Source organism: Rhinolophus hipposideros (assembly GCF_964194185.1).
Source record: "Rhinolophus hipposideros genome assembly, chromosome: 5".
NCBI classification, from domain to species: Eukaryota; Metazoa; Chordata; class Mammalia; order Chiroptera; family Rhinolophidae; genus Rhinolophus; species Rhinolophus hipposideros.
Window position 1 is genome coordinate 48,504,924 of NC_138051.1, and position 12,510 is coordinate 48,517,433.

Consider the following 12,510-nt stretch of genomic DNA (forward strand, 5'->3'; position numbering starts at 1 on the left):
ATTAAGACTCTAGCACTACTACCATACAAAGTTCAGCAAACTGCTAAGCTTATGAAATTAAGAAAAGGGAGGCTGCAGGATCTGGGTGAGTGATCCATATCAAAATGAAATACTGACCCAGGCAGGTGCCACTTGTTAACCCCAATCCCTAGAGGGGTCCAGAGAGATCAGAGGGTCACTCTTACACTGAGTAAAAGTCTCTTTTTAAACTAGTCTCTCTCTGAATCTTAAGAAAACATGAGAGAATGCAAGACACAGCCAGAAGGGAGAGAAATAGAGTTTTACTTTAACTGCCATATTCTATCTGAGACCTATTTTGTCTTATTATCCCCTTTACTTGTTTACACCTGCCTTAACAAACCATAGATCAATGCAGAAACTGGTAAAACTGACTTCTTCAACCCAGCCAATCCTCCCTCTTCTCCTACTTGGCAGAGTGGAACATATATTTTGTGTCTCATTTCTTCTATTCCTGACTTATCCCTACTCTGTCCAGTTTCAGTTAGCCAACCAATACATGGAACTCATAAGCCCAAAGTTCCTTCCCAGTCAAATTATCGTATTTGTTTATATGTTTTTAATGACTATTTTTGGAAGAAATTTTCTTAAAATAATATGGCTTTTTAGAATGCTGTTTTTCAATATTCATGTGATCTCAAAATACGTCATGTGCCATGGGACATTATCTAGGCCTGGGTTTTCCCCACCTATGAAAAAGAGGAAGTTGAACTATGATTTCTGCAGTTCACTTTAGCTCTAAAATCCTGTGGTTATACAGAAAAGAACCTTGTTAGCAATCCATAGTGTGATAGTGTATGTTTTATGTGAGAAAAAAAAATGTTAAAGAGTAAACAATGTCATGTCACTCACATGAGGTTTGAAGATGATGTTTTTTAAAGTTCAGAGAAATGGAAGTAGAAAAATTCATAATTTCTTATATATTCATTAACTCAAAACTACATTGAATGAATTATAAAAGATATTGAATGAAGTATAAAAGATAAGGCAATATTTTTAGCCGTCTAAGCTGAAGAACTTAACAACATATCTCAAAGGCATTTGGTTGATTTGAAATGCAATGACAGTTGGATTTACTGCATATTATCTTTAATTAGGATGAGAAACAGCTACTGAAGTTCTTCACTTTCTGAACCCAATAAGTTAGAAGCATGAATTTATAGAACTGAAACCTCTACTATAACAGTTCATTCAACCTGAATGGCATAGGAAAATTCCATAGTCTATCTATGAAAATGATCTTAAAAGTTCTTGGGGGAAGGTTTCTCCTCAAGAAATAAAAACAGAAACAAAAAACAGGGCAGCTTTGGTAGAGCGGGGGCGTGTTGTTTGCAGTAGAGATGACCATGTATTCTTTTATTTCTGACACCGCATGATCCATGCTGAACATTGTAGCTCTACAAAGTAATTTAGGGCATTTTGAGGAAAGTAACCTGCTGCTAGATTCACTAGGGAATTTTCACTGATTTCTCAATCATATATTTTTAAAAAGTTGAGCCAGGTATTTTAGGATAAATAAGTTTTTGGTCAAAGAGAAGGGTTGGATAGAAGTGATCCTTTCAAAATAAAACAAATAGCAAGAGCTCAGACAAGACTGTAAGAAATTGCTGGAAGTACTTCCCTGGTTGAAAGCCATTGGAGGTGGAGGGGGAAAGGGTTAGCAGGCAGCATTATCATATTTGAGCTTCATTAAAACAACTCTAAGAACAGTTAGGATGGAATAGAAGAGGGAAAACAGGTACAAGAATACAACTTGGAAATGATTGTAGTATAATCTGGATTAGAAAAATTCTCCATCAGAAAATGAGGATAGGATAGATGAAGAAAACATTTCAGAGATACTATCAGTCATATCTGGTATCAAAGTGAATATGGAAAGAAGAGACAGAGGAGTCAAAGATGACTTTCACAGTTCTGCTTCAAGCAATTGTGTGCTATCATTCAAATCAGAAACAATAAGAATACAAATGAGTGAAGGATAGGCAGGTAATAAGTTCCCTCGTTGATACATTGAGCTTGAAGTCATCAAAGTCTTTGCTAGTCGGCACCTGGGAATAGACATGATGCTCGGGCGTCCTGGTAAAGGTGTAGGTAATAGATTTGGGGGGTCATTAGCATAGAGGTGGTAGTTGATGCCATACTGTGTTTCCCCGAAAATAAGAGCTAGCCAGACAATCAGCTCTAATGCATCTTTTGGAGCAAAAATTAATATAAGACCCAGTATTATATTATATTAATTATATTACATTTTATTATATTATGTTATGTTATGTTATGTTATGTTATATTATTATATTATATTAAGACCTAGTCCTATATTATAGTAAAATAAGAATGGGTCTTATATTAATTTTTGCTCCAAAGGATGCATTAGAGCTGATTGTCCAGCCAGCTCTTATTTTCGGGGAAAAACGGTAGGGATGAGTATGATTGCTCAAGAAGAGAATAAAGAGTGAAAAGAAGAGGAGTGGGAAGGGAAAACTGAAAGACATTAATATTTATGAATAAACAGAGGAAAAGAGGTCAACAAAAGAAATAGACAAAGCATGGGCAGAAAAATAAGTGCTAGGAGAAGATAGTCTCTAGAGAAGCAAGCACATAAAGAGCTTGAGAAACAGAATCAACAACAGTGAATGCAGGCTAAGTAGAATAAATAAAATCATTGGATGTGGTAATTACGAGATCTTGGGTGACCTGTGGGTGAGCACTTCAACAGAGTATCTAGAGCAAAAACCTCACTACACAGACTTAATGGATATTTAAGAGATAAGAATGTGGAGGCAACAAGTTTTACACTTATGTTTTGAGCAGTTTGGAGAGTAGAAAACACACAAAAGTTCCAAATAAACTGGGTTGTTTTCTTTCAATATTCTAGTTTCCATTTTAACATAAACGTTATTTGAGCACAGTTATAGAATGGGGTAATAAAAATAATGATGGAGCGATGGAAGATAGAAAGGGATATTTGCTGAAACAAAATCCAAAAGAAGGATCCAAGAGCTCAAGTTGAATAACATTTTTTTCTTGGAAATGAGACTTACTCTCTCATAGCAACAGTGGTGCAGTTAGCATTTATTAAAGGATTTTCTGCAGAAGTCATGAGGAGGGTGTGACCACCAGACTAATGATCAAATTTTGGATCCTGTGAAGATGAGGGTCAGGGAACTTCTTTAGATGAACAAATAATGGAACCCTAACACTGATGAGCTGAATATGAGGAAAGGCAGCCTGGTAGCCTATAGAAAAAGGACAGGAAATAAGATAGTAATGAACACTGTGAAAAAGGAATAAAGATCCTTAACTTCTGCCATACAAAGTCGTATTTTTTCAAGAGTTTGTATTGAGTTATCAAAAGTGTTTAAATGCCACTTTCCAACGCACTAGTTATATCTAGCAAGATATTGACGGTTGGTTGATTTAACAGTTGCTGTTGTAATAAGAAGCTGGAATAAAATGTAATCCCCTTTAGCTCCCGTAGGGAAAGACTTTGTGCTGGAAAACAAACATGCAGTGAGGGTATGGTAACCGTATTTTTGGAACCAAACAAGTAACAGGATGTAATCTGACATGGTCCTGCAAGGAGACAAATATTCGAAATCAGGACTAAGCTGTTAACTCCAAAATATATGGTTGCTAAGGAATGAAAGATTTCAAATGCAAAAGTATTCTATTAATAGTCAATGCAAAGTATCATTCCAAGGAGGAGTACTCTGGATATCAGGATTTTCTTTAAGGAAATCTTCCTTCTGTCCTAATCTCCTTCCTCAAATATTTGGTAAATGCCTAGGCATGCAGGGCACTGGGGCAGATGCCTCGATAGAAAGCTAAAACAGAGTTCCGCCATGGAAGATAGAGATTTATGAGAGACCAATAGAGAACAATAGAGAAGAGAGGTTGTGTAGACAGTTATAGTAAAAAGAATAGTTAGTGCAGAAGGTAAAGCTACTAACTGCCTGGTGGGGACAACATTTGGGAGAAGATTTGCAAAAGGAGGTAATTAGTAAATTGTCTTTTAAAAGAAAAGAAGTAAGCCTTATGAAAAAAGAACATAAACTATTACGTTGGTGCAAAAGTAATTGTGGTTTAAAAGGTTAAAAATAATTGCAAAAACTGCAATTACTTTTGCACCAACCTAATACCTTGCCTGTTAGCTGTCTCTTCCAGACAAGTCATTTATATTACCACGGCTCAATGGAGTAAAATATCTCAATGGAGTAAAACTTCAGATACTGCCTGTATATAACTAAGATTCATTCTGATCATTAGAACCACACTTTGCTAGCCTAGATTTTGGAATTCCCACACCTTTCACAGAATGTGGATAAAATGTGTTTTGCAAGCTTTACTATAAACTCAGAATTTGATTCAGTATTCTTAAATTTTCATTGAGTACCTCTTTACATGGAGCTATTTATTGTTTATTTTTTTGTCAGCCAATTAAGTTGTTCAGGTACACATGCTATTTCACTGTCTAATTTAGGATGTTTTAACTGTGACTTTTGAATGCTTGAATTTTTTTCCTTGTTTGTCTTTTAATAATAATTCAATAATTAAATTAAAAAGGTGGAAGTTAATTTTGATGTTTGATATTATATTACTTATAGAACTAGGCTAAGATTTAAAACTGTGAAAAAAATTTAGGTCACTTTTTACCTTTCCAAAGTGACCAATAGTTTGTAATATATGCTTTTGGTAATTTAGGCAATGAACTCTCAAAGCCTAAATTATTATTTCTTAAAAACTTTAGGGAGTTTGTAGGAGTAAGGAAAATGTCCTCAATTTCATCATATCAAGAAATGCAGGACTCAACAATTGGTAAAATTCCTGCCTAAAGAGATTATTTTATAACCGTGTTTCCCCCAAAGTAAGACCTAACCGGAAAATAAGCACTAGCATGATTTTTCCGGATGGCATCCCCTGAACATAAGCCCTAATGCGTCTTTTGGAGCAAAAATTAATATAAGACCCAGTCTTATTTCCGGGGAAACACGAAATTAGATAAGAGTGATACTTACGCCCATTATTATTGCAAAAACCTGCAATTTGAATATTGACCTCAAAATTACTGTTCCAATTTTAATGGTTTGATGATATGATTTAGATCACATAAACATCAAATACAGAGGGTGCCAAAAAAAAAGTGTACACATTTTAAGAAAGGAAAAAACTGTATTGAAATTGTAATGCAATGAATGACACTAGCATTAATTTGATTAAGACCATCTTTTGAACGAACGTCATACTACACATTGCTACGTAATTCAAGTCAACGTTGAAAAGTAATACATAGATAACATCGTATAAAATGTGTATACACTTTTTTGGCACCCTTGGTATTTAACTGAAACTAAAAATTTTCTGTTTCTTTTTTTCTTTTGACTTGATTACAAGCATTCTCTCTAAACCTACTTAGAGACTTATCCTTCTATTAAGAAATGAAAATTGTCAACCAATATTTAAAATGCTATAACTTGACAGTTTCGGATTTTCAAGTAACAGCCAATTATTTGATAATAAAAATCCATTCTTAGAATACTTAATGTAGACTTAAATAATTTATGGGAAAATAGCAAAATTTTATTCCACTGACTTATCTAACCATTTTTGTACGATTTTTAAGTTCATTATCTTAACAGATGAACAAACTACCTCAATGTGTATATTAAACAAATATGAAAACAAAATACAGATTTTAAATAACAAGCAACCTCATTTCCTGAAGAGAACTCTACTGTCATACATTTTCCTGGAGGTGGAAGATATGTAGCTGGAGAATTATAACCTACCACCCCCATATGTTTTGCCAAGGAGTGGGGAGTCTGAAGAAGACCATATGGAGGGGCTTCTCTCTCATTCCCTATTCCCCAACATTTTTATCCAAATAAAATAAAGTTAGACTCGGTTTTAGGACAATAACATACAATAAAATCATTCAGCTTGCACGGTTACCTATGATTGGGTTACCTATGATTGGGACAGTCCACGTATGTTTTCTTGGTTAAAGGTTGGAGAGTTATGGTTTATTAGGATAATTGTGCTTAAATGCATATCAGTGTGAGGTCTTTTAAAATAGATATTATCTAATTTTCTTTCTGAATCACTGCTTTGCAACTAGTTGTAGCTGATTGGAAGTCTCAGAAAGTATGAGACTCAAGGATATTCTAATTTTCTGACTCCTAGAGATGTCTATATCTGTTATAGTGGCCTGTGTGTCTGTAGGTAAGAGCTGTGAGCCTGTCTGATGACAGAGACAGAAAAAAGATATAAAGAGTCCAGAAGAAGCTCATAGGCTCTGATAGAGGGGCAGAAACTAACCACTCCTGCAGTCAACTGGATTTAAATCATGATTAACATCAAGAATTGGTTTGATATAAGCAATAACATATCAGATGCCAAATACATTTTTTTATTTCTAATCCAATGTTTTCAGTCACGTCAATACAACCTAAAGCTACCCAGCAGCTGAGGTATATAAATAATACTTCTCCCTAACAATTTCTTAATAATGGAAAATGCTCTTGGAAGATTGCAGGATCGGTGTATACTACTTTTTGGTTCTGGGCTGGCACCCAGGAGTTTAAAATGATATTGGGTCTTATATGCATTTGGTGTCCTTATTAGGTTCCATTGGTTACACTGAGTCCTCCTTTAATTTGTTCTACTCCCAAAAGTTGGCTTTATTACATTTGCTTCTTTTCAATAAAAGACTAGCTTGTGCAAGAACTATAGGTACTAATGGTAGGAAAGTGAATTTCTAAAGACTCAAAGGAAAATTGGCTTAAATTTCAGAAAATAGGCTAGATTTCCATTTACATGAATTTCTATCAGCTTGATACACTACATCTATTATAAATCATTCTATTTTAACAACACATTTGCAAAAGCATAATTAACAAACAGGATAAATTTTTCTAAATGCTGGTAAGCTTGTGTTGATCTTTAATTTTAATTATAAAAATATTCTGCCACGTTAATAGATTATTTGTTTATTTGTTTTTATTTATTTATAGTGTAACTTATTTTGCAATATTAACATTCCTTTAAGAACTGAAATTAGATAAAAAGAAAAGTTGGCTTTTAAAGTTTGCGCTGTAAAAACAAGCATTTAAAAAGTTATCTCGATTTAATTATTTTTTTTTTTTGCCCCCAAATTTGCTTAGTTGCTTAGCTCCAAGCTATTAATACTGGGATATTTAAAGAGAAATTTTTTTAAAAAAATTAATAAAACAGACTACTTTGAATTTTAAACTCTGAGTTGCAAATTGACACCCAGGGAGGGAAGTCAGGCAGGCCTATCACTTCCAGAGAAATGTTGGAGCACTTGGAAAATGGTTTAGCCTATTACAGATCTTGATAAAATACGAAAACACTTTCAAATAAGGCGTGATGCAATACTCAAAAAATGATTTTTACCAATTAAAAAATAATTTTAAGGGGCCTATTCATTTACAGAGATGTTAAAGATGAAAATATACTTTGAAGCACCATGTATATTCCACTAATGTATTGTTAGTTTTTCTAAGTTATGAAGTTACCATGTCCTGAAGCTTATGTTGTTATGCCTTGCAGCCCATTGCTATAGCCAACAAAGGCTTTGCTATCCAGCTCTTATTTGTATGCACGCTATGCATTTCAGTAAATTTTTTCATGGATAAAACCTCTTCTGGTTTATTTAGAATTTTCTAAATTTTGCATTTGATTTCAAAGATAAAAAAAGGAAGTGAAAAAATTACACGTTTTTTTGGTTTATTTTAAATTTTATGTTACCTTATAACAAGCAAAATGCTTGTAAAAGAAAGGTATGTTTTCTCAGAACTCCTAAGTAATGTGGTTTATGGTCTCTCTGCAGCTAGATCCTGAAGCTAGTACTATTCTAAAAGAACTTCAAGTTAAACTCAGTGGGGTTCTGGATGAGCTCAGCGTCACTTACGGTGAAAGGTAAGTGGCCTAAGTAGTTATTATCCAAAGGCTACAGGTTTCAGTTAAGAGTAATCATGCCGTCATGCTGTTTCTCTCCTCTGACTGGCTAAATCCATTTAACTTTGAGACTTAATCTAGGTATCATCTCCTCTGGAAAGTTTCCATGACCCTGTAATCTTATAGGGACGTCTCGCTATGTGCTCCCCAGAACTGTGTCCATTAGTTGGATAGCACTTACAACACTGCTCTAAGTTCTGGTTTACTTGCCTATTTCCCTCACCTGACTATATGCTTCTTAAGGGCAGAAATCATATCTCATTCCTATTGCAGTTGTAGTGTTTAGAGCTTAGCAATTGGCTGTTAAAAGAATAGCGGGTGGGAAGAAGGAAGGGAGAAAATCTTTACATACATAGGAAGTATGAATTGCATTCATGCCATATCTATCAAGGTGGTTGCACTTCCGAATTATTAAATTTCAACTCCATAACTGAATAAAATCAGAATTTTGGGTTTTAGGGCTTAGGGGTCTTAATACAATACTTAATACTTAATACTCCATAGAAAACTACTGATACATTCATATATTCTCTATTTTTTTTAATTATCTTTGCTTGCCTATGGTATTGTTCTAAAGAGAGAGAGTTCACCCTATATAAACTTCATTTTGGTTCTACAGTACAAGGCCATCATCTCATCATCAAATGTTAAAATAAACAGGAAAGCAAACACACCTTTAAGGAGGATCATTAATTTCAAACAGAACTTGGTTGAAATATTGGCTCAATAAATGTTGATTTACTATTTTAAACTATGTGTCCATTTATCAGATGAAACTAAAATTTACTTTTACGATGAGGGCTAGCTAGCTCTTTGACCTCTATTCATCACTTATTATTGTGTTTTGGAAAAGACGACCTCCTAATAAACATTTATGTATTAGTTATGCCACTTGTAAATCAGAGAGACTAAAATGAAAAAGACATCAAAAGCTTCATATTTTTTCTCAAATATAGGAATAAGGCAAAGTAAAAAAAAAAAAAATCCCACAATTGGCCTCCTCTCAGGTATCAGAGGGTGTGCTCATCGTCTCTGTAGAGCCCACCTTCACAGGTCACATTCTGAGGGAGACACAGCCTGTTGTATTGAGCTTAGGGTAGTCACTCTGCCGTTTATTTTATGTCGTTAGCTGACCTGGATGATCGTGCTTACTTGGCCTAGATCTTAATAAGCAATTTGAAGGTTTTGTTTGCCTGGAGTTGGAGGGGCAGACATTGTCCCAAACAATGGGGGCTCATTGGGTCTGACTTGGGGTGACACTTAGCAGTGGGTCACTCAATCAGTTATTTTAGGCTTACCTCTCTTTATTCCAGCTGTGAGTTTAATTGTGGTTAGCCGAAAGAAAGACTGTAACCTTCAGTGAGGAAGGCAAAAATAAAGATTATATAGCAAAGTTAGGGGGAAAAAAGAGGGTAAGGAATAGCTAGAGGTGTTTGTAACTTTATGGGAAATAAGATGACTAAACAGAATAAAAACTAGAATGTAAATAGAAAAAGTATATCCAAATTACTTTCTGTAATGTACCCAAATCATCTTTATGAACAAGTAGTTTTTATTTTGTGCTGTTTTATTTTGTTTGATGGGGGAGAATGTTCAGGTTACAAATGGTGAAATGTAACTTATGATTTGAAAAAATCAGAGCAAACTTCAGTTATGAAATAAGGAGCGGTGTCTTCAGGAGGGCACTTGATGGGCTTCATTCATAAGAACCCAGCTATTTTAACCTAGATATTGAAACTCCTGGTTACCCAGTATCTATTTCTTCATTATTCTATAAAATAGGGAAGAATTTAATACTTTATTCAATTAGGGCTAGGATTATTAAAATAAATAACCCACATGACATGCTTATAAAAAGAATATTTCTCAGATCCTTGCGTCTATGGTCTCATGTCCTATACTACTAATCAGCTCTACATCCCACCCTGTGGGCGGGAAGTCCATAATGATCATGCGATCATGCTGTGAAGTCACACTGGATGATTTTTGTCTGGATCTACCCTTCCTAGAGTCTAAATTAGCAGTCTAGAGCTTTAAAATTACGTGCATAATTAATTGCCCAAACTCCATTTCATCGGCTGTTATTAAAACCCATAATTCTACTGTATGTGGCAAGTAAGATGATTTTGCAGTAAAGCCAGGGAAGAGCCAAACCACAAATCTGAAGCCCATCTGGGTTCCTGACATGGTCACAGAGCACCCACCTGGGAACTGAGACGAAGTGATATCCCTTCAGTGCTATCATAAAGATGTTCTTAAAGATGTTCTTAAAATTTACAAAACTTGTTCCACTTAAGTTTCTGCTTACACACATATTTTGAAGTTTTTTGTTTTGTTTTTTTTTTAATTTACATTACTTTTAACGATTTATTTGGTACCAGGGGCTGGCTGGATTAATTAAACAAAGAATTCAAAAAGATTTCATAGGAATTCTTCTGTGTTTGGCTTCTTGGGTGCTCACAGAGTCTGTCATTATTAACTGGTAATAATTCAAGCTGACTAAAAAATACATTTTCAACCAAAAATAATGGATAGAATAAAAAGATTTTTTTAGGTCAATTTACCCAAAATGGATAGAGGCGAAAGATTTTTAGATGAAATACAGGTATTGGTTGGTTCACCTTGGACTAACAAGAGATAGAATTCTCTCTCAAACGCTGATAACCCTTCCTCCATATGCCTGATCCCACACACACAGCCAGCTTTTGGTGGGAGTTTACCATATCTATCTGTTGTAGGAAGATATTTGCACATTTTTGGAATGTGAGTATCATACCTTCTGCTTAGTCTATCCTCCACCCAATACACTGATTTGAAAATCAGTGTGAAAGAAACTAGTTACTTCAAATATGATTATTACTAAACTCAACAGGATCACTGATAACCCAGTGGTAAATCAACCAGTTCAAAATTTCCAACATTATTTACCTTTCTTTTCTATTGCCCACCTTTTATATCTACCAACTCTCCCCTCACTGAATAACAAACCCCACCACCACTACCACCCCCCGCTTCTTACCTTCTCTATCATCCCCATCACCCTCTCCCACAACCACTACCGGACAAATGTCTAAAGGCAAGTCCAGCCAGGTAAATGCCAAATGGTCATATATTTGGATTCCTTTGGACCTGAGCATGAAAAAGGATGCTCCATTGAATTATATAAATATTCGGAGAACCAAGAAATGAATCACATCTGTAGGAGCAAGCTGAGACCCAAGGATCAAGGAACCAAACACAAATGCCAAGTCCAGAGGGACAAGAACAGTGTCAGCAGTAAAAGAAGTCAAGGAAAAGTCAAGAGCCAAGATGGAAACAGACCAACATGATGGTAGACGTAGAATCAGGCCTTGACTATATGCTCAAAATTATGGACCAATATTTATAAACCTGTTATAAACAGCAAGAAAAATATCCAAGTTGAGATAATTTAAGATTTATCAAAGATTTCCTATATTAGATAGCAAACCCAAAAACTGGAAAAATGAAATATTTGACAACAGGCTAACTGAAATATTTCCATAATATAAATTCTAAAATAAAAGGTCTCAGATGTGCTACAAAAACAGGAAATTTTATGTGTTGTTCATTGCTGTATCTTCGGCACTTGTAACTGAGACTGTCACATAATAAGTATTAAATATTTGTAGAATGCATGTATACCTTGGTAAATAAATATAGTCTTTCTATTTAATTAATAATAGATGCATTATATAGTGAAAATTCCTAAACTTCTATGTAAAATTTGAGGAATTGGTGCATTTGGATACTTCTCCAATAATATGAATTCTATAATCTTTGTGTGTAGAGGAAGAAGAGGAATGAGTCTGACTAAATTGCAATACTAAAATGAACTCTTTCCTTCTAATCATTACTCTTCTAGTGATGTGACCATTTCCCCAGTTTTCATTTTTTCATTGATCCCATTCTCCTAAATATATTTTTATGCCTGCCTATACATGTGTTATAATTAATCCTGTTGGTGGAAATATGACAGTGTAAAGGAATGGTGATGCTAAGTCTCCACTATTTAAAGCTCTTATTACTTGCTGATGCTTTGGTAAGAACCACCAAAACTAATATAGGGGTATAAAGAATAAAAAATAATACTGATGCTAAAAAATCACTCTTCACAGACTTATTTAAATTCTTAGAGTGGTGAGGCAATAGGGGTGGGTGGAATGAAATATGTCCATTGAGACCTTCAATCATTATTTCTTGAGCAACTTCTTTGTCTGAGATATGACATCTTGTGGATATGTAGCGCTGAAAAAGAAAGTCCCTGCCCTCATGAGGCTTACACTGTAGTTGGAGCAACAGACAATAAACAAATAAATGAAAACTATGCAGTGTGTCAAAGAATTATGTAATTAAGAAAAAAAACATTAAGATAATGGAGAATGATAGAGATGTCATTTCATGTCAAGCGTTCAAGAAAAATTTCAGGGCATGATATGTGGCATATGCCCAAAATAAGTGAGAGACCAAGAAACCCATGAGAAATTCCATGGGCGG

General features: G+C 34.7%; 1 protein-coding gene across 1 annotated transcript in view; it reads left to right on the forward strand.

Moving 5' to 3' along the window:
• Positions 1-12,510, forward strand: part of UNC13C (unc-13 homolog C) — a 497,972-nt gene that overhangs the window by 412,490 nt on the left and 72,972 nt on the right. The window contains exon 25 of the mRNA XM_081047963.1: positions 7,868-7,956. Coding sequence (XP_080904089.1) covers positions 7,868-7,956 — 89 coding nt within the window. The remainder of the gene's footprint in view (positions 1-7,867; positions 7,957-12,510) is intronic.